Source organism: Mytilus edulis, chromosome 3, assembly GCF_963676685.1.
Source record: "Mytilus edulis chromosome 3, xbMytEdul2.2, whole genome shotgun sequence".
Lineage (NCBI taxonomy): Eukaryota > Metazoa > Mollusca > Bivalvia > Mytilida > Mytilidae > Mytilus > Mytilus edulis.
The window spans coordinates 95345059-95365631 of record NC_092346.1 but is presented as its reverse complement, the minus strand read 5'-3'; the positions used below and the strand labels follow the sequence as shown (position 1 = coordinate 95365631).

Here is a 20573-nt window from a genome sequence, read left to right as displayed (position 1 = left end):
CTGTGCAGAAGTATTTTGTCCTACGTTGTGTTTTATTTGAACCTTCTTATGTACAATCATCTTAATTCAAACATCATAACAAAGTTAATGATTTGACGGTTATTGGGCTGACGTAAACTATTTATATAATTTTCATTATTTTGAAAGCATATAATATCAGAGTTTTATCAGTTCATATTCATATTAATAATCCACTCCTAAATATAATTTTCAGGCTAGTCTAACAAAATGTTTTCAGACATCTTGATTGCTAAGTAATAATGTATTGGCACGAAATCATATCAATATGACGATCCCACAAATGCATAACCAGTCATGAACCCAAAAAGAACATTAAAATGAAAGGAAAACATTACCTTTTTTTTTTAAGTTGACAGAAATTAATGTTTTTTTTCAAAAACATGGCTTAAACAAGAATGAATATAACAGCATGTAGATAAATTTATCTCTAAGAGTATTGTGCTAGACGATGACCATGAACAGTTGTGCTTCAAATTAAGAATGTTGAAAAATAGAACATAAGAAATGTGCTTAGTTTAAAATCGAAAGTCCTAATTTTTATCTAAATATTAATAGTAGAAATGATGTAAATTATTTATATAATTAAAAAAAAAGACTATTGACTAATGTATTTTTGTGCAGGAAGACAAACTACGACATTGCATAATTTTGCAATTAATGGCAAATTGTGTACAGATGGGTATTTCAACAACAAAAGGAACAATATATCATTTGAACATTCTTAACTTAGTTCAATATTTGGTCGGTTTAAATATTTCCACAGGTGTTTTGCTTTGATCGTCTTTTGTTTTTTTCTTAACCCGATGTATGAAAGACCAAATAAGAAATATGATAAACTCCAACAGTTCTGTAATGGTCAGAATACTGGCTCCTAAGAACAGTCCTAGTTGTCCTCCTAGGTTTGCTACAACAACAGAAAAATATACTGTAAAACAAATTGATTTGAAGTGATAGAACTATATATAATTTGGATCAAAATATAGTAATTGTTCAATGTTAAGTCTTCACGGTAGACTGTTAGTTATCGAGGGTACCGTCTGCTTCAAATCCAAACAGTTGACTTTGATAAAGATTCAGTTTTTATGAATTTTCAGACTTTGTTAATTTAAAACAATGTAAATTTGAGTGTTTTTATGATGAAAATTGGTCATGCTGTATACCTACACTTAAACTCGTGTGTCTTTTTGTACTCACAAATTCGTCTCTGAATATCAAAAATGTACAGCAAAAAAAGAAGTACAACCCGTATTTTGTACTCGATAGTAACATCAAAATCAAACCCAAAATTGTGGTTATTATCGTGAAATTTTGTCAATATCTTAGGCTTTTGTAAAGTTTTATCAACCTAACTTTTTCCCATCCACTGTTAACATTCGGCAAAACAGATGTCGGTCCTTCTTTGCATATTCTTTTGTCTATGACATCTTCTTATTTACCTTGTCCTAATTCATATCTTAGTTTATAATGTTTTGTGTTGATTATTTCCATTTTATTTCCACGTATTGCATGCATGAACATCATTGTTATTATAAGTTTTGTTTTACCGAAATGGTTTATTAAAATGCCATGGATCTTACCAAATATGTCTCCAGCATTTTCATACTTCGCAACTTGTTCAGTCATTGTGATAGACAAGTCTTTGAAATAAATCCGAATGTATGCATAATTTGTCCTGAAAGAAACATCATGTTCTATAGAGATATGTATATAAAGGAGGAGGAATCTACCAAAAAGTTATTTTAAGATCACTTTACTGTAAACTATACAAATTATGAAGTGAATTGTTCTTATTATGAACAACTAAACACCTTGTCAACCTTTAGACAATAGAAGACATTTTTTGGAAAGGTTTAAAATTGCCACATACAAGATGACATAATATCCGAATTATTCACAATAGTGCGTCAATATCAGAAAAAACTTATCATTTTACTAGCATAGTATAAACCCTTCAACAGTTTCGTGCCGTTTACAAAAAATATGATATTTTTTTCTTGCTTTTACCCAGTTCTATTTTATATTGAAGCTAAAAGTTTTGTGAAAAAAAAACGAACTCCAGATTGTCAAGAAAAAGTGACGTGACATGAAATCAACATTGCATGACATATTCCTTTGCTTTTATATTTGATAAAGAAAAACATGACCGGAAGTGTACTGGCTGCAGTATAAAATCAATTTGACATACATAAAGTGAAACATATCATGAATAACAGATTAATTTTAACGTTTTTCATGTACGTTCCTTAGATGCAGAACTCTATGCTCTTGATAATGTAAATTTGTGTAATTTACATATATGTACATGAACAAATGTATCAAGGATACTTTTGGTATTTAGTATAATACCAGTGCACATGATGATTCAACGCTAAAAGGAGAATTACTTTACAAAGCTTTATGCATCGGAAAAGATGTCACCCAAAAGGATTAAAGCTATTATTTTTAATGAATTTAAGAGACGCAGTAAATATTTTTATGACCCTTTCTCCAAACTTTATAATGAATAAACGCAAATATAGTCATGGATGCAAAATAATAATTGGAACACTTATATTGAATTTTTCGAAAACTAAGGATTTTCTTATCCCAGGAATAGATTACCTTAGCCGTATTTGCACAAATGTTTGGAATATTTGGTCCTCAATGCTCTTCAACTTTGTACTTGTTTGGCTTTATAACTATTTTGATTTGAGAGTCACTGATGAGTCTTACGCGCGTCTGGCGTATTAGTTATAATCCTGGTACCTTTGATAACTTATTATATAACTTTCCTATTTGATAGCATTATAGATTAAAAGAACTTTAAGTTCAACAGTTAACTGTATGGTTAATTAAACAAATGAATTATGTAGTAAAATTGAGAATGGAAATGGGGAATGTGTCAAAGAGACAACAACCCGACCAAATAAAAAACAACAGCAGAGGGTCACCAACAGGTCTTCAATGTAGCGAGAAATTCCCGCACCCGGAGGCGTCCTTCAGCTGGCCCCTAAACAAATATATACTAGTCCAGTGATAATGAACGCCATACTAATTTCCAAATTGTACACAAGAAACTAAAATTAAAATAATGCAAGACTAACAAAGGCCAGAGGCTCCTGACTTTGGACAGGCGCAAAAATGCGGTGGGGTTAAACATGTTTGTGAGATCTATCTGTATTTGACAGTGTTGATACAAATTAACATGTAAATATATACCTAATATTCCATTTTGGGTAACCAGTTATAGCATTAATTTGTGACACAAAGAATTCGGATGGATACTTTCCAGTTGAGAATGAAAAGTCATATGTCGTATACTGGCATACTTGGGGACAATTGCATGTCTTCTTATGGTATGTAAGCAGTAAGTGCCCTGGAAAAAAGTGTTTATTTAATGATAATAAATATGATAGACAACATTTAACCGCAATGATATTCATACTAAATTTTATAGAATAATATAAAACGTTTACATTTATGAGTTATCCTTCAACATTTAGTATTTCTCCTGTATGGTATCATTAGTTTTTAGTTCTGTTTATAAAATGAATGTTTAAGTACTTTTTGTTTCCATATATTCTTTTATTCCTTTGCATGTGTTACTTAGTGACAATTACTCATTTGAAGAGCAGAATAAGGCAATCTTGGCTTGTTTGTAAATTTATCTTTCGGGTTATATTTTCTTTTTAAAGTTTTCATTATAGTTTTCAAAATAAAAGGAAATAACATATTTCTTTTAATAGAAAACAGTCATTTTAGGTGGAAAATCTGTATTTAGAGTCAACTGACCTTTCCGTCCATGCTTAACTTGATATATATATAATGTTTCCCTCTTTTAATTTTCAACAACTTAAAAAAAGTCTTCCTTAAGTTGTGATGTATAAACAAATAGGTAGATATCAGGATTCTGAACATTTATGAATTTCGTGATACCATACAAGACTTACAATTCACTGCTATGATCTGTCTTGAGTATTTCCGCCGTGTTAGTTTGCATACGGTACTTTCGGCCAAATAAATCAAACATCTGAATACCCTATAATTATTCTTTGGTTACAATTCCAGGAGAAGTTTCAGAAAAGTGTGTTATGTAAAGAAAATGTAGAAAAAGTTATGCCGACGATGACGGATGCAAAGTGATCAGAAATGACTTCTTGACACTCTGGGGGCAGATGGAAGGGTCAGGTGAGCTTAAAATAGAAATGGGATTAATTTCCTGTGAAAGAAATGTTTTCATAGAATAGTATTCATAGAAACTCATAGATACACTATGCATTAAAAGTAATTGAATTTAAAATGACATACATAGAATCTCGACAAAACACGTTACAATATATGATCAACAGAGCAAAGTATTTACTTACAAAATGTTGGATTTGAGCAAGTCTGGTAATCATAGTAAGAACAATATGGACCATCTCCTGTAAAGTAAAATCATATTTTTTTAAATCTGAAAGACTCTTTTGTGTGGTTATAACATTGTATGTCTGGTTCATTGAAGTTGTATTTCTTGTGTACAAAATATAGAAAAATGAAATCTTATTATACACTATCGAAAAATTTATTTTTATCGAAAAAATATAAGTTTGAAAAAAGAAAGGTTAATTTCTTGACATATACGGTACAACAAAAAATAAAAAAGTCCATTAAAAATGAAACAGAACCTATAAAAAAAGGGAAAAACAATTAAAAAAAAAACACCGTTAGATTGTACAGACAGTACTTAAATGATTTCGATTAAGAACATAGATTACCACTTGTGTTGACTGTTTTGCTATAGTAATTGAAAGTGTCTTTGGAAAATCAACTATTGATGGTAAAATAATAGTTTTTTTAAACGAGATTAAACGAGACTTAAACTTAATAAATCGTAGCTACTCCACACATTAACAAAGAAAAGTTGATCGATATATAAGTAAAATAAAGGACGAGTTTGAATTTCATAAATGACGATACAACTGAAAATCATGATCCACAAAATCGTTAGATTGTACAGACAGTATTTGAATGATTTTGATGAAGATCAAATTGAAAATGGAAATGGAAATGGAAACATAGAATACCACTTTCGTGTACTGCTTTGCTACAGTAATTGAAAGGTTTCTTTAAAAAAAAACTATTTGATTACAAAATAATACCATTTCAAACATGATTAAACGGTACTCGAATCTAATTAATCGAAGAAACGCCATACATGAACAAAGAAATAATGAAATATATAAAAGTGAACCGAAAGACGAGTTTACATTTCATAGATCATTATACAACTAAAAATCTTAAAATGAAACATGACAACAAAAAAAGGTTATTTTAAGATAATTTGATAAAAATTCAAGGATTTGAACTATTGACATTTATTTAGCACAGTCATCCTTAGTTGCTTTGTAAAGTTCGTTCGAAATGAAATCTAGTACATGTAAGCTGGATATGCATTCACTATTTTCAATATTCCTACTATCAAAATTTAGATTCAGGAATCATTGAAATTAAATGGTCGAATTTGTTTAATCCTTCGAAAAAGCTGAACTCATAGATTCTTAATTAACTCAATCTTGTTTTCCAAAGGTTGGATAGCAAAATTCATGCAGCTGGTGTGAAAAACCCATGCTTGGTCCGTGGACTAATGTAACATGAATGCGTTGTTCATAACATTAATATTTAAATACTAGAATAGGACATACTTGGGAAAAAAATCACTATTTGACTAGACTTCTTGCTGTCTTTTCGTGGGTGCAAATGTCAGTGACTCCTAGTCAACAACCTACATATTCTGTTTATAAAGTATGTTGATAAGCTAAAGCTAGTTTTATATACAACAATCTTTCAAAAAACAAACGAATGTTAATGCCCTTTTGATTTTGGTACAATATGTTCACACGTTTTATTCATTCAATCTGTAAAAGCGGGACGAAAGGTACTGGCGGGATAGTCAAACTCATAGATAGAAAAAAAACACTGACAAACAGACAAACAATAGTACATAAGACAAAACATAACGTACGTTACCAAAAATATGTTTTAAGAAATAAATATGTTACAACTTAAATTCGGTAATTTACAATATTTTTATGGAAGTTGATTCATACCTTTTGAAAGAAAACCTGTACATCCACATTTATGCTGAATTATTTCATTCCAACATTCCTGATAACATCTAGAGGAGCTGTAATCGGGGTTGTTCACGCATGTCTTGTTTCCAAAAGCCGTATATGGGGCAGGTAAAAACTTATACTTAAAATAAAGAAAATTCTTTAAAATTACTTCATGTATGATTCTCGGGAACACGTTCAATTTAGAACAAAAAACCTGTTGGTACTGTCAAAGTGTATTTCCTCCCCATCACAGAAGATACCAAGATTATTTCTTGATCCTCTTCTAAATATTGACACATATGACAGATCGATTTCCAACTATAGAAACGTAATGATTTCAAATTGTCAATTGTCTGCTCTCTGTCCCTATTAATGACGTATGCATACCACAATTGATATCCAATTTTGTTTTTATTGTAGTTCATGCTATTTCCAAGTTTGTGTTGGTTACGGTAGCCTTCGCCGTATTTGGAACAACTATTTGGAATTTTGGATCCTCAATGCTCTTCAACTTTGAACTTGTTTGGCTTTATAAATATTTTGATATGAGCGTCACTGACGAGTCTTATGTAGACGAAACGCGCGTCTGGCGTACTAAATTATAATCCTGGTACCTTTGATTTATTATTAATTTGATTTACATAGTCTTTATGAATTCATGAGATCAAATTGTCATTCAATATGATATAACTATTCAATTTCTTTATTCCGGCATAACACTGATTCTAAGGAAATCGGGACCATTTGGCAATGTTATACTTGGAAAATACAGGTGTGTAAACCAAATTTTAATAATGCTCAAATGATTTGTATATATACGATTTGAACGATTCAAAGTGGTTGATCTTAGCTCTTACTGGAAAACTAATATCGTGGTCAAGACTATGAATCCCTGTTTTCCACATAACATATACGTTACCGTCATTACTTAGCAAACGAATTTTCATACAATGTGTCGTTGCTTAAATACTTTCCTCCAAAAATATGAGGTACCTAAGATGCTATCTATAGTCACAAATTTTGATGTTATACTCTGAAAAAATGTATTGATTGTTCTTGATTCCATATCTTTATTAGATATAACTGCGAAGCCGAAACACGTAACAAGTTGTTGTTCTTGATAAAATATGTATCAATATATTAATCAAAATATGTTTAGATGTCAATGATCAACAACTGCTCTTTTTTCAACTTGGAAATAAACAGATCACGTATCTGCTGAAAACACGATTTTGAAATTGAAAACTCTGTTATAATATCGGTTTTGGAACTATTAATTATAAATTAATTTTAAATATATAATATTTGGAATCAAAGAAATGAGCGTAACGCTTCAAACCTGAATGAGAAAAAAAAATCGGACATAGTATGTAACGTATTTGTCCAAGGCATGAAACACATACGTTCCATTTAAAGCCTGAATCGCTCACCTTTAACTTCTTGCTGAAAATTTTTCATCAATGATTGTTTTTGCTTTTCAATATTAATAAATGAGTGGCTTAAAAATGCAATTTAAATATTTTTTGTAACTGTCATATTTTCTTCAAAAGCAAAAAAATGCATTTTACCCCTATGTTCCTTTATAGTGATAGTGGCTATGTTTCTTCACGTGCAAGGAAATAAAATACAAATTTATACTAGACTAGAACACACCCGCGAAATCGCGGGCATTAGAGTTTGTGAGATTTTGTGTCTGGGGAATTTCAGTAACAGATTTCATATCTGGAGAATTTAAAAAAGGTATCAAAATTCATAGGTACTTGGAAACAGTTAAAGTCCTCTCCCTTGCTATCAAAGTCCGTTATTTTTTCCTAGACAATCACTGCTATACTATTTGGAGAGTCTCTATCAACGCAATAATTATTGTCCTGTCCTCGCGATCGAGTACTCTTATTAAATTTATGTGTAAGTTTAAAACCGGAAGTCCAGTTTGACTTACATTTAAAAGCGAAATTGCGGACAATTTAAGCTTGGTTGAAAGTATGTTAACTATTTTAGGCTGAATTTTTGTAAAATAAATTATGTCTGAAGAATTTAAGAAATGATATCAAAAGTTATATGGGTACATGGAGACAGGACAATATTTCTGAGCCCTCTCTTTTTTTTTCAAAGTCCGTTATTATTTTGTTCTGTTATATTTCATTATTTTTGCGTTTCTGTATACTTTGAACATACGTATCTATATTATAAATATTAAAGTGTATTTAATTTTCTATTAACTATTAATTCTATAAAGTTTCTTCTCCATGGCGATCACTGCTATATTATACAGAGAGTCTCTATATACTATAGTAGTATATTATTCATAGTATACATGGGGATGATGCAGATAAACGTGAAAATAGTTGTCTTGTCCCCGTCCGAATACTTATGAAAATTGAGTGTAAGTTAATACCGAGGTATAATAGTAGTGGTTCTTATGATCTAAAAACCACGATATGAACAACGCTCTGATTGGCTTATTTATTTATCATTTCTTTTTTATCTATCATAGTACGATTGGTGGTTATCAATGTTAATACCGGTAGTTATGTCTGACTTAAAAGTCGGTTTGATGACGGAAATTCACTGCTATATTGTATAAAGAGTGTATCTAAAAAAAAAAAAGTTTTTTGTGGAAAACTTTTAGTGCATACTATACTTGTAAGTTTTAATTAACTCCCGTCTGGATAATATCCGTTGAGAAGGTGTTCTATAATTGGAAGGAAATACATATAGAAGAGGAAGAAGAAGAAGAAGAAGAAGAAGAAGAAGAAGAAGAAGAGTTTCTACATATTATTATTGTATATTAATCATAGAATACATGCCGATAAACGCAAAAATAATTGTCCTTTCCCCGTCCGAGAACTTATGAAAATTATGTGTAAGTTAAAACCGAAGTATAATATTAGTGGTTCTTACGATATAAAAACCACGATATGGACAACGCTCTGATGGCTTGTTTATTTTTCATTTTTGTTAACTATCATACGATTAGTTCTCAATGTTAAAACCGGAAGTCATGTGTGGCATGAAAGTCGGTTTGATGACGGAAGCAATTAATATTCGGACGCCTTAATTTTCGTTTTTCTCCCAAAATAACCCAAACTGAATAGTCATAAGAATGGGTGACAAATGGGACTATGCATGGTACCTATGGGACACAGAGGCATGATGAATAATTTATTGTGGGAGGAAGAGAAGCGACACAAAAATGAGGTCTTCTCGTTTAATAGTATAGATACTCTGAAACTCATTTAGTCCAACTTTGGCTAAAAATGTCAGCAGTATCAAAGCAGAAGTAAGGCAAGCAAACTAGATGGATAAAGTGCGAAACATTGTCTATAAATCCAATAAATAAAGGCAACAGTAGTATACCGCTGTTCAATAACACATTAAGGGGTCAATTGACAATTTTGTTCATTAAACCTTTTTGTAGATCTTACTTTGCTGAACATTTTTGCATTTTACACCTTACTAGCTTCATCTTAAATAATATTCAAAATAATCACCAAAAAGTGCAAACTTTCATTAAAATTACCAAATTAGTGGCAGTAACCTAACATTTGGTTGTTTGTTTCGGGTAACTTTATCGTTTGAATTGTTTTACTTTTGTCATTTCTGTGCCTTTGATAGCTTACTCTTCTGATCTGAATTAGTAAGGCGCATGCCGGGTAAAGATGGTATGTTTCGTTAAAAAACGGCGAATAAAATTAGTCGTGAACGTTCACGACGTTACACACAAGCACATGAAATATTTTTCCTCGAGGATTCAGATCAGATTATAAACAATGAAATCGGCGCTTTGTTGGAATTTCTTTAGATATAGGTTAATTCCCTTTCCAGGTAAAACTATGTGAGGCACTATGCGGGATAATTAATAAAAAGTAAGCTTCATTCAGAGTCGGCATATTATTCAAACAAGGACACATTAATACGCTCTAGTTAGCTGACATTATATAATACCCTATGCCATATATTCTCAAATCTGTGTTGGTTTTAATCTAAAAATACTTAAATTAGCAAAAATATGTATCAATATTGGCTTAATTGTCATAGATCGGAACATGCAACATAAGTACATGTTTTGCCAGCTTCTTAGATCGACTACTCAATCGAAAAATAAATATATACCATCATGGACTTTCGTTTTACGCAAAATACAACAATAAACAGAGAGTCTTATATTTTGTTTCAGGTAAAAATTAATCAAACGGTCTGATTTAAGCTAAAATTGAACCATAATTTAAAAAGAAAACAACCAAAAAACCCCACCAAATACACAAAGTATCGATTTCAGAACGAGCAATTAACATACTGACATCAAGGTCTCTTTAAACGATTACGAGGTATGTGCTTTTCCATCTTAAAATATTGAGAAAAGAACTCATGAAATATTAAGTTAAAGCTGTCAAAATCCGTTTCAAAAATACAAGCTAATCGTTTGTAAAGCAACTTAATTGTACAGCCAGTTATTAATAGCTATATATAACTTCAAGTTTGTATTTATAAGATAAAATATAAAAACTATGTTACTTTCAAATTGGATTTCTGCTGTAGTTTAGTCTTATACTTAAATATAACACACATCTTTTCTTTGTATTTCTATGAAAGCTTCTGAAGCAGGTTTAATAACAAGTCCTTCATTTGTCATGATTGGTTCTACTAGGTGGTCATGAACAGCTACCTAAACAAATGAAAATAGGTTATATACATGATACAGCATTGGATAACTAGTATCAACCATATACTTTTATGAATTGTTTTTACGAAGAAAATTCCATATTGAAATCGTTGATATTCTTATATTGTGTTTATTGTCAATCATTTTTTCATTTCATGTAATAATATCATAGGTATAGTTTTTATTTTTTATTTTTCGGTCCAATTACTTAAAATTACTAACTTTCACTCCAGATGACAGGGAATGGCTGAAATAGTCAAAGAATGACATAACATTAATCCCCAATTGTAGGTTAAATATAGCTCCATACATGGTTGTGTGTTGGGAACCATTCGAGTTAAATCTCAAACATAAACCCATGTCAGTGTACACCGGTGAAAACCAGTCCTTCATTTGAAGTTTATTGTTGTCAAAAAATGAAGAGTAAACCGATTGCCATACATTTTTTGAGCGATTGTAAAGGTCTTCTTTAGTTGTTGCTTTTAAATATCCTTCCTCTTTATAGAATGGATCGCTCCAGTTGATTTTTTGGCTATACATGTACAAAGCACTTGTAGTCATATAAAGGTTATTAGTTGTGGCATCCTTTTTCTTTCCTTGACTTGAAAGCGGACTCATATTGCAAATGGTGACCGCCGGGAAGGATAATTTTTTTTCAAGTTGAATGTAGGTATTTGATATCGTTGGGTAGCTGTAGTAATTCTTCAGTTCCACAACAACTGTGTAAATCAGGAATACAGCGCAAATGAGCCAAACTATTATCCAACAAATACTGTAAATAATAACAACACTCAGTTGCAATCAAATGCATTTAAAATCTTTAATAATGTACTGTTATTCAGAAAAATAATTTTGAAATGTTTTTCAATTTCGAACTATATATTCTATATATAAAAGAATATGTGTGTCAGATTTTATCAGAAATTAACCTCCAAAAACGTTTTGAAATCCTTTCGCTTACACTTTAGAAAAATAAAATGTTCAAAATTTTTTAAAATGCTTATCTCAACAATATATTCAAAACGTTTGAAATAAATAAATAAAGATATACGTGTATTGTATTTCCTTTAAGATAACATTTGACTTTGTATTCAAGACAACATTTTACCTTCAGATCAACTGTCGTGGGTTATTTCTCATGAAAGTTATCTTATTCAATCCATGAAATCCGGTTGTCTGTGTAAAGTTTGTCCATATTTCTATTTCTGAATAAGAGTCACCATCATCGAGAATATTATCTTTCTCTTCACCATATTTTCATCCGTTTCATTCATTCTATCTTCATATCAAAATTGTACCTATTGAATAATAAAAAATAGCACTTTTGTTTTACATTTTGAAATTTAAAGTTCCCCTTAATGACAAACTAATTTATAGTCTACCGACTAATGACGAAATCGAAAGGCGTCGAAATGGGTAAATAGCAATTAGAATTTTTTTTTATTATTATAATAGAAATTTTACGTTTTATTCATTGATTGAGACGATTTCGAAGAAAAGAATTAACACTATTGGATGACATAATTGTTCTAACAAAAGCTTCTATCTTCGAGTTGTGAAATATACATTTTATAACTGTTGTCAATAACATGGAATTCCAGGCGACTTCACAAAAGTTGAATTCTAGCTAGGTTTTTAATCATTTTTGATACACAAGGAAATAGGCTGTTGTTTGCTCTATGGTCGGGTCGTTGTCGCTTTGACATATTCACCATTTCCTTTCTCAATTTTATTCTATCTGTATAGTGATACAATAAGTAATTTACAAAATCGATGATGTAAATACTCAAAAATTAAAAAACCTTTGTTTCCAAAAAGAAATATGTCTTCATTATAGAAAGGATAATATATTTAATTAATTTATTATATTTATCTTACACTTGAAATATCTTTTCTCAGAACTTAAAACCGTCCCTTTCGCAATAGTTGATACTCTTCATGTAAATAGTTCTATCTATTTTAGGACAATGATACAAAATACTGAACCAACCTTTTTCAATTTGCTTTTCTATAAGCTATTTTGATCTCTTGGTGTTTCGTTTATTACGTGAATTGACTAAATCTAGGATGATCGATTCATGAAATAAGAAGATTTGATATGATCGCCAATGTGAAAACTATCCACCAAAGTTCAAAGGATGAAAATGTAAGCAAATAAAGCCACCATACAGTCTTCAGAAAAAGGGAGAAGGTTTGGTACCATTAAAACGTTTAATCCCGCTGCAAATGTTTGCACCTATCCTAAGTCAGGAATCTGATGTACAGGAGTTGTCGTTTGTACGTGTTTCCCGATACTCGTTTTTTATACAGATTAGACCGTTGGTTTTCCCGTTTGAATGGTTTTACACTAGTAATTTTGGGACCATTTATAGCCTGTTGTTCGTCGTGAGCCAAGGCTCCGTGTTGAAGGCCGTAAATTGACCTATAATGGTTTACTTTTATAAATTGTTATTTGGATGGAGAGTTGTCTCATTGGCACTTACACTACATCTTCCTAATATATATTTAAAAATAAAAAGAAACCTTGTTGTATCAAAACTGATTAAAAACCTAGCAATAATTCAACTTTTGTGAAGTCGCGTGGAATTCCATTTCATTGACAACAGTTATAAAACGTATATTTCACAACTCTAACGTTGACAAAAACGCCCGGACGAAATGTAAAAATCGATAGACATGAACAAACGACAACTATTGAACTTAAGGCTTAATAACATGGGACAAATACATAGAGAATAAGACGGTATAAAGATACCAAAGGAAAATACCGACTCATTAATCAATAGAAACTGACAAGACCATGGAAAAAAACGGAAAAGAATCAAAAACAAACAACAGTATACAAAACACAACATATAAAAAAGAAGATGTGGTATGATTGCCAATGCGACAACTGTCCACAAGTGACCAAAAGTTAAAAATTTACATATTTAATATTTACATATAACCGGTGTTTTGGAAAACGTTCGAGTTGTGAAATATACATTTTATAACTGTTGTCAATAACATGGAATTCCAGGCGACTTCACAAAAGTTGAATTCTAGCTAGGTTTTTAATCATTTTTGATACACAAGGAAATACCTGTACAACACCAGGAATAGGGAAGTAGTTTTCCACTTGTTTGAGCTTTTGAATTTTGCCGTTTTATTAGGGACTCTCCGTTTTGAATTTCCTTGCAGTTTTGATATTTTTGTTAAATTACTTTTTATACACTTCATATAATGATTGGGAGCATTTAACGTACTTGATCGAGTATACTTAAAGGTATTCTTTACTTTCTAAACGAGATTAAAGAGTTCATCTAAGCGGGATTACGTGCACAATTCTAGATAATTCTTCGATTAGACATTCAAAATTATACATATACAATAGTTCTTACAAAGAAACTCGAAAACTAGAATAGGAAAATATAATTAAATCCTTTAAGACCAAAAATTATTCACTTCAATAAAATTGTCGTATTTAAATTTAAACACTTTATTGAAAGTACATTGTATCATTATATATATATTAGTAATCAATGTATTTAAAAAACATTATTAACTTGTCACCGGGTTGATTGGAAAGGAAATATATGTATAAGGATAAAACATTGGTTAAAGTTTAAAAGTTCAACGTTTTCAAATATTTCCTCAAAACACCGGTACCTTTTAATTATTTTTAATATATTTATCGAAATAGTTTAAGACAAATTTTATTGAGTAAATATTAATTAACAAGACTGCATGGTTACCACATTGGACTGCAAAATCGAAAATTGCATACAAAACAACAATGACAAGGTAAACTTTCACTATTTGATGCGTTATATGTATTCGTCAAGTTTGATGTATGAATAATCAAATAGAAACAGTCAAAGAACAACCTATTTTTTTTCTTATTATGACGTTTTAATGTTTTCACACAAGAAACAATACACAAAAGGGGGAACGAATATACGTTTAGTTGAAGAGAATAAACCGCATTATACCGCACAATACAAATTTTCACACAAAACCTGATACGAAATTTAAATCAAAACCAAGTTTGTCTCATATATTTCTGTATGTCATGAGTCACACAATACCACCGGTTGATCAAGATTTGTTTTTCTTTTTATATCCTACGTATGAGTGGCCGTTCGTGTCATTGGCGGTATGAACATACCATATGAAATATTCCACTCGTTGGTATTTACTTTCAACGCTGTAGTTTTTAATATCAACACGTTGGTTTTCATTATCAACACGTTGGTTTTTACTTTCAAAGCTTTGTTTTTACTATAAACGCGTTGGTTTTCACTTTCAACGCGTTGGTTTTTACTTTCAACGCGTTGATTCGTAAGTCATAAGTTTTGCACTTTTGTCAACCAATCATAATGTTTGTTACAAAATATTTTCTAACTATTCGGATAGCCTCCGGAATTTTCTTGAGATTGGCGGTAAAGTATAAATCCAACCCAGCACCCCAACTCCATAGAACACTAGGTGTTTCGAACATCCATTTATACCAAATAGAATTAACTAATTGAACATTGCAATGTCCATTTCTAGAAGCCCAAGGCATTGCATAGTGACACTTATTATAACAATACTGTTATGTTTATTAGAGGCTCGACACCTGCTGATCTGTTTGAACAAGCTTATGACAGTTTTGACAAATTCAACTTTAAATTGGATGCTCCGCCAATAAATGTATTAATATATCTATTGAGATTCATTTTAGAAAATAATGTATTTGAATTTGAAAAAAGAATATAAACAATTATTAGGTACGGTAATCGGTGCAGTACCTTCATTAGAAATCTGTGACAAATATGTACTTATGTTAGAAATAATGAATCAAATCATTTCTGCATTTCAACAGAAAAACAAAATAGTCTATCATGGCAGATATAGAGACAATGGATTTATGATATATGATGGAACATCAGATGAAATTATAGATTTGTGTCGTCTAGCAAATAAGTCCCTTTGTTTAAGTTCACCTATGAAATCTCAAACGATAAAATGTCGTTCTTAGATGTTGGTGGAATTAAAGGTCAAAGATTTACAAAAAATGGCATTCTTGACCTTAAACTACATCTAAACAAAATAAATCGTATATCTATCTGCACAGAAATAGCTATCACTCACTGCATGTATTCAGAGGAGTTTTTAGAGGTGAAGCAATACGGCAAATTAGAAATATAAGTGACCATAACAAATTAGTAAAACAATCTTACTAATTTCAAAAAGAAATTATTAGATAGGGGTTATGATAACAACGAAATAAATAATAGTATTACTGATGCTTTATTAATTGACCGTACTGAATTATTACAAGAAAACAAATCAAAAGAAAAACGACATATTCCGTTAGTTTTAATAACTAAGTATAACCCATATATACGTATTACTAAGATAAAGACACATATCAAGAAACACTGGCATTTATTACAGTGTGACGAAGATTGTGCAAAATTATTCGATGCATCACTAATAATTGCGTATAGCAAACATAAAAGTGTTGGAGATATACTTAGTAGATATAGGAAGATGTAGTATGAGTGCCAATGAGACAACTCTCTATCCAAAAAACAATTAGTCATAAGTTACCATACGGACCCCTGATGATGGCAGATCTGTCATAATAACTAGGTATATTGAGATAGAATTAACATCAATTCTCTGTATGCATCAACCAACAGCTGGCCACATAAAAAAAAAGAATGTGAAAGAAAAACTACCTCTAACATCAAAGTTAGTTGTATTATTCATAAAAATCAGTTTAAATCTTAATCATCCCAGTCCTTCTTGTCGGTTGCTAAGGAACATCAATTTCCTTAGCAACCAAGGAAAATATACCTCAAAATGACCAAATTTCAATTATGAACAGCTCATTTATTATGGCAGATAGCTTTACATAGTTTATCATTAAATGAACATTAAATGAACAACAGAATATGTTTTATAAAAAGTAAATCATATACGGTAAAATACAGTATAAAATATCAGAGCTAATAGCTATTTTAGGTACTGTGGATCTTAAGCAAAATGAGTAAAATTCGACCAAATTTGGATTTGCAGAAATATAGCCAAAAACATGACTCACTACACTTAAAGATTAGGTATTTAGCTAATCATTAATGAAAAAATATCTCTGGGTAAACATATTTTAAATCAATGGCGGATAACTCAAATTGGGTCATATTAGGGGTGTAAACTGTTCATGTAGGCCAATTTTTCATATGTTTGCTATCATACCAGACAATTTCAAACATATCAACCAACTTACATGTTATATTGATGTTGGTGTTTGTTGAATATGTTTGTTCAAATGACTGACATAAAAAAACTCCAAGAAAACCTTAAAAAAGAGAGAGAGGGGGGGGGGGGGTAGTGACAAATTATTATTATTTTTTTTTTTTTGCATTGGTATAAGAGACCATTTCAATCATTTAAACTGCTAACTGACACATTTTTCGAATAAAAACAGTTTTTTGTAAGAGGCACTTACATCAAAGAATTTTGGTATGGATACTTCAAATGATTTTCTTTAAATACAGAGATAAACAAAATGGGTTCATTACTAAGTTCGTTATATTTATGGAAAATTTGGGCTTTATGTTAAAAATTTGGGATTTTGAGAATCAATTTATTTTACAGGGTATACTTTGAGTAATTAAGTAAAAACTCTTTTGAAACAAGACTGAACATATAACTTGTTAATTTTTTTTCTTCAATTCAATTTAAAGTAAAGGTCAGAGGACAAAATACTACATCTTTGTTGAAAAACCGTAATTTTGGGATGAAGTGTACTTTAGGCAGATGCTAATTTGCTACTGGTGTTCTTTCGTATTCATACTTTATTTATTTTTAAAAGAAAAAAGGTTTTGGTATTTTCTTTTAAGTGTTTTTTTGTTTGTTATATATATAGACAATTGATAATTGCCTTTATAGATACTTATCGTCTTTGGCCAAACATGATAAGTTCCGCATGTATTCAAGTTATTTTTAATAAATGTGTTAACTTTAAATTGCTTGAACTTTAAATCATTTTGTATTGCAGGTTTGAGTCAATACCCATTTAGTTCCACATCAATATATGTATCATACACATGATACAGTTGTAAAAATATTCTTAAACAATATATTTTATAAACAAGAATAAGAACTAGAGGCTCTTAAGAGCCTGTTTCGCTCACCTTGTGTACATATCAAACAAAGGACACAGATGGATTCATGACAAAATTGTGTTTTGGTGATGGTGATGTGTTTGTAGATCTTACTTTACTGAACATTCTTGCTAGTTACAATTTTCTCCATCTATAATAAACTTGGCCCTTTAGTAACAGAGGAAAATATTTTGTAAAAATTTACAAAAATAGGTAGGGCCAATTTGTCCGGATTTTTTTTCACAGGAGGGCCAATTTCAAAAAGTGCCAACAGTAAAATTTACAATAAAAAAAAATGCTTTTTGATCAATATCTCGATATACATATATTATGATATGTGTGATAAATATTTAGTTTAACCCTCAAAAAGGATGAGAGTTCAATATGCGGAATTTAGGGTGTTTTTAGGTTGGAAAAACAGGGAATCCCCCAAGAAGAACATTTCAAACAAAAAAAAAACAGTAATTTTTTTCGTGACAATTTATACTACATTTTCTCTCAAACATGAAATTGGTTTAGTGTGTCCTTATTATATAAAAACAAACATAAAACACAAAAAAAACCAAAAAAACTTTCTAATGGAAAAAAATGTAACATCTCTAAATTGTATCGATATAGCTCCTTATTAAGAATATTATGGTCAAGTACCGCGGTGGCTCAATCAGTAGAGCATAGAAGTACAAATGAAAGATTGATTTCAAGCTAGGGTTCGAATCTAGTTAAGACATTTTGCATTTTTGTGTTGTTATATTAGATTTTAATCTTTCTTTAATTTTTTTCGGATGTTTGTTTAATTTATAGAGGCATTCTGGTTCATTTTGACTATATAGTATAAATCATTTTATTAAAAAAAAAAAACGCTTATTGCGTGCATTCCTATGACTGTCCATACTCTTGACTTAATTTATATTCATGTAGTTTAAACATATTAATTTATAGTGCATTGGGAAACAAGTTTTGCAACTTATATTAATCCCTTTCCACTTTAGATTCATGTGTTTACATTGATAACATATATGCAAAGAGCAACTGCAGAAGTACCCGTGCCTGTTCATAACCTTTCTTAATTCTTACTACCGTCCCTACACCGGTACCTAAGTCATCAGAAAATACGACAACACCACAGAACAAATCAATTACACTAAAAAATCGTGATTGCCAGTAGGTAAAACATCAAGAAGCTGTTGCATCTGTATTACAACGAAGGGGTCGATTTGTTAAAATGCCAGAAAAGGCCATGTAACAAGTGTTAGTAACAAGGATTTCTGCGTTTTCGGTAAAATCTGGTGTAAAAAATGCCAAAAATCGACAAAAATCGGCATGATTTTTGTGTTAAGTGGACCACCTTAAGAATCAAAAAACTGTTTTTATTCGAAAAATGTGTCAGTTAGCAGTTTAAATGATTGAAATGGTCTCTTATACCAATGCAAATAACAAAAAATGTTATGGTTTATCTTATTTTTACCATAAAATGAGATGTTAGCCATTTCTCCTTGCTATACTAATACATGCATATGATGTCACGTTGTTTCCATGGCAACCAGACTATACAGATTTTTTTTATTTATTTTTTTTCAATTTCACTGTTAGTTTGGACCATTTCAACTTATAAAAAAGTAATCGAAAACAAATAAACTGGCCATAATTTTTCATATTTGGTCGATTTTTACAGAGAATTGATGTTAAAATATAACTATATCAATATATGTACATACATGAATAATTTTCGTATTTGATGATACATAAAAATTATGCATCTGAAAATGACCATCCCAAGCATAACTGCATAAAATAGTGTCGGGTCCTATCATGCAATATGGCATGCGTGGGTGCAGTGGTGTTTCATAATAACAAAAAAAAATCACTCCCGGTCTCCCCTACGTGTAGCCATGTATCAAGTCAGTAAGTATCTTCAACATCGGCGACTATCTTTTCCCGCCAAACTTAACAACAATCTGAAGTCCGTCCGAATGGTTAATTAGATTGTACTTTGGTAAAAAGATTTTGATTGGTAGACATAAGGGAAAAACTAACGGTATAGAATTGAAAACCAACGCGTTGAAAGTAAAGACCAACGCGTTAAAATGAAAACCAACGCGTTAAAGTAAATCCAACGCGTTGAAAGTAAAAACACGCGTTGAATTTAAAAACCAACGCGTTATACGTGAAAACCAACTCGTTTTTAATTGAAACCAACGCTTTGACAATGAAAAAACATTGCGTTGAATAATTTCATACGGTATGTTCATACCGCCAATAACACGAACGGACACTCATGCATATGCTATAAAAAGAAAAACAAACTTGATCTACCAATAGTGTGGTGTGACTCACGACATACAGAACAAATGTTTGGTCAGAATTATGCCACACATATACATCTGATAAAAGCCAACGTCATTCTGATTGTGTCCATAACTAGTTAAGACTTCCAACTTACCCATTAAGTACTCCTCACTCACTTGCATTCTTGACTCTGTTAAACAAGGTTTGAAAATGACAACAAAATACAATTTCTTTCATTAGTTTCATTGATGAAATTTATAAAGAAAATTATGCAGGTCCGTGTTGACCTAATCATGTAAATAAACACATGAATAGGAATAGAGAGAAAAAACAATAAAAAGTCAAAAAACAAAAGAACCAAAATCAAGGTAAAATTCAGGTCCCTTTACAAAT

The 20573-nt window shown here is 30.7% G+C and overlaps 1 protein-coding gene across 1 annotated transcript; it reads right to left on the bottom strand.

Moving 5' to 3' along the window:
* Positions 1 to 368: 368 nt before the first annotated feature.
* LOC139517842 (acid-sensing ion channel 1A-like) lies at positions 369 to 12052 on the bottom strand. The gene is made up of 8 exons (XM_071309298.1): positions 11867 to 12052; positions 10981 to 11530; positions 10663 to 10761; positions 6090 to 6234; positions 4368 to 4424; positions 3220 to 3376; positions 1599 to 1693; positions 369 to 925 (listed from the first exon to the last, which is right to left on the bottom strand). Exons 2-8 carry the CDS (start codon positions 11374 to 11376, stop codon positions 753 to 755), a joined length of 1122 nt encoding a protein of 373 aa, XP_071165399.1. The 5' UTR covers positions 11377 to 11530; positions 11867 to 12052; the 3' UTR covers positions 369 to 752.
* Between the last annotated feature and the right edge of the window lie 8521 nt (positions 12053 to 20573).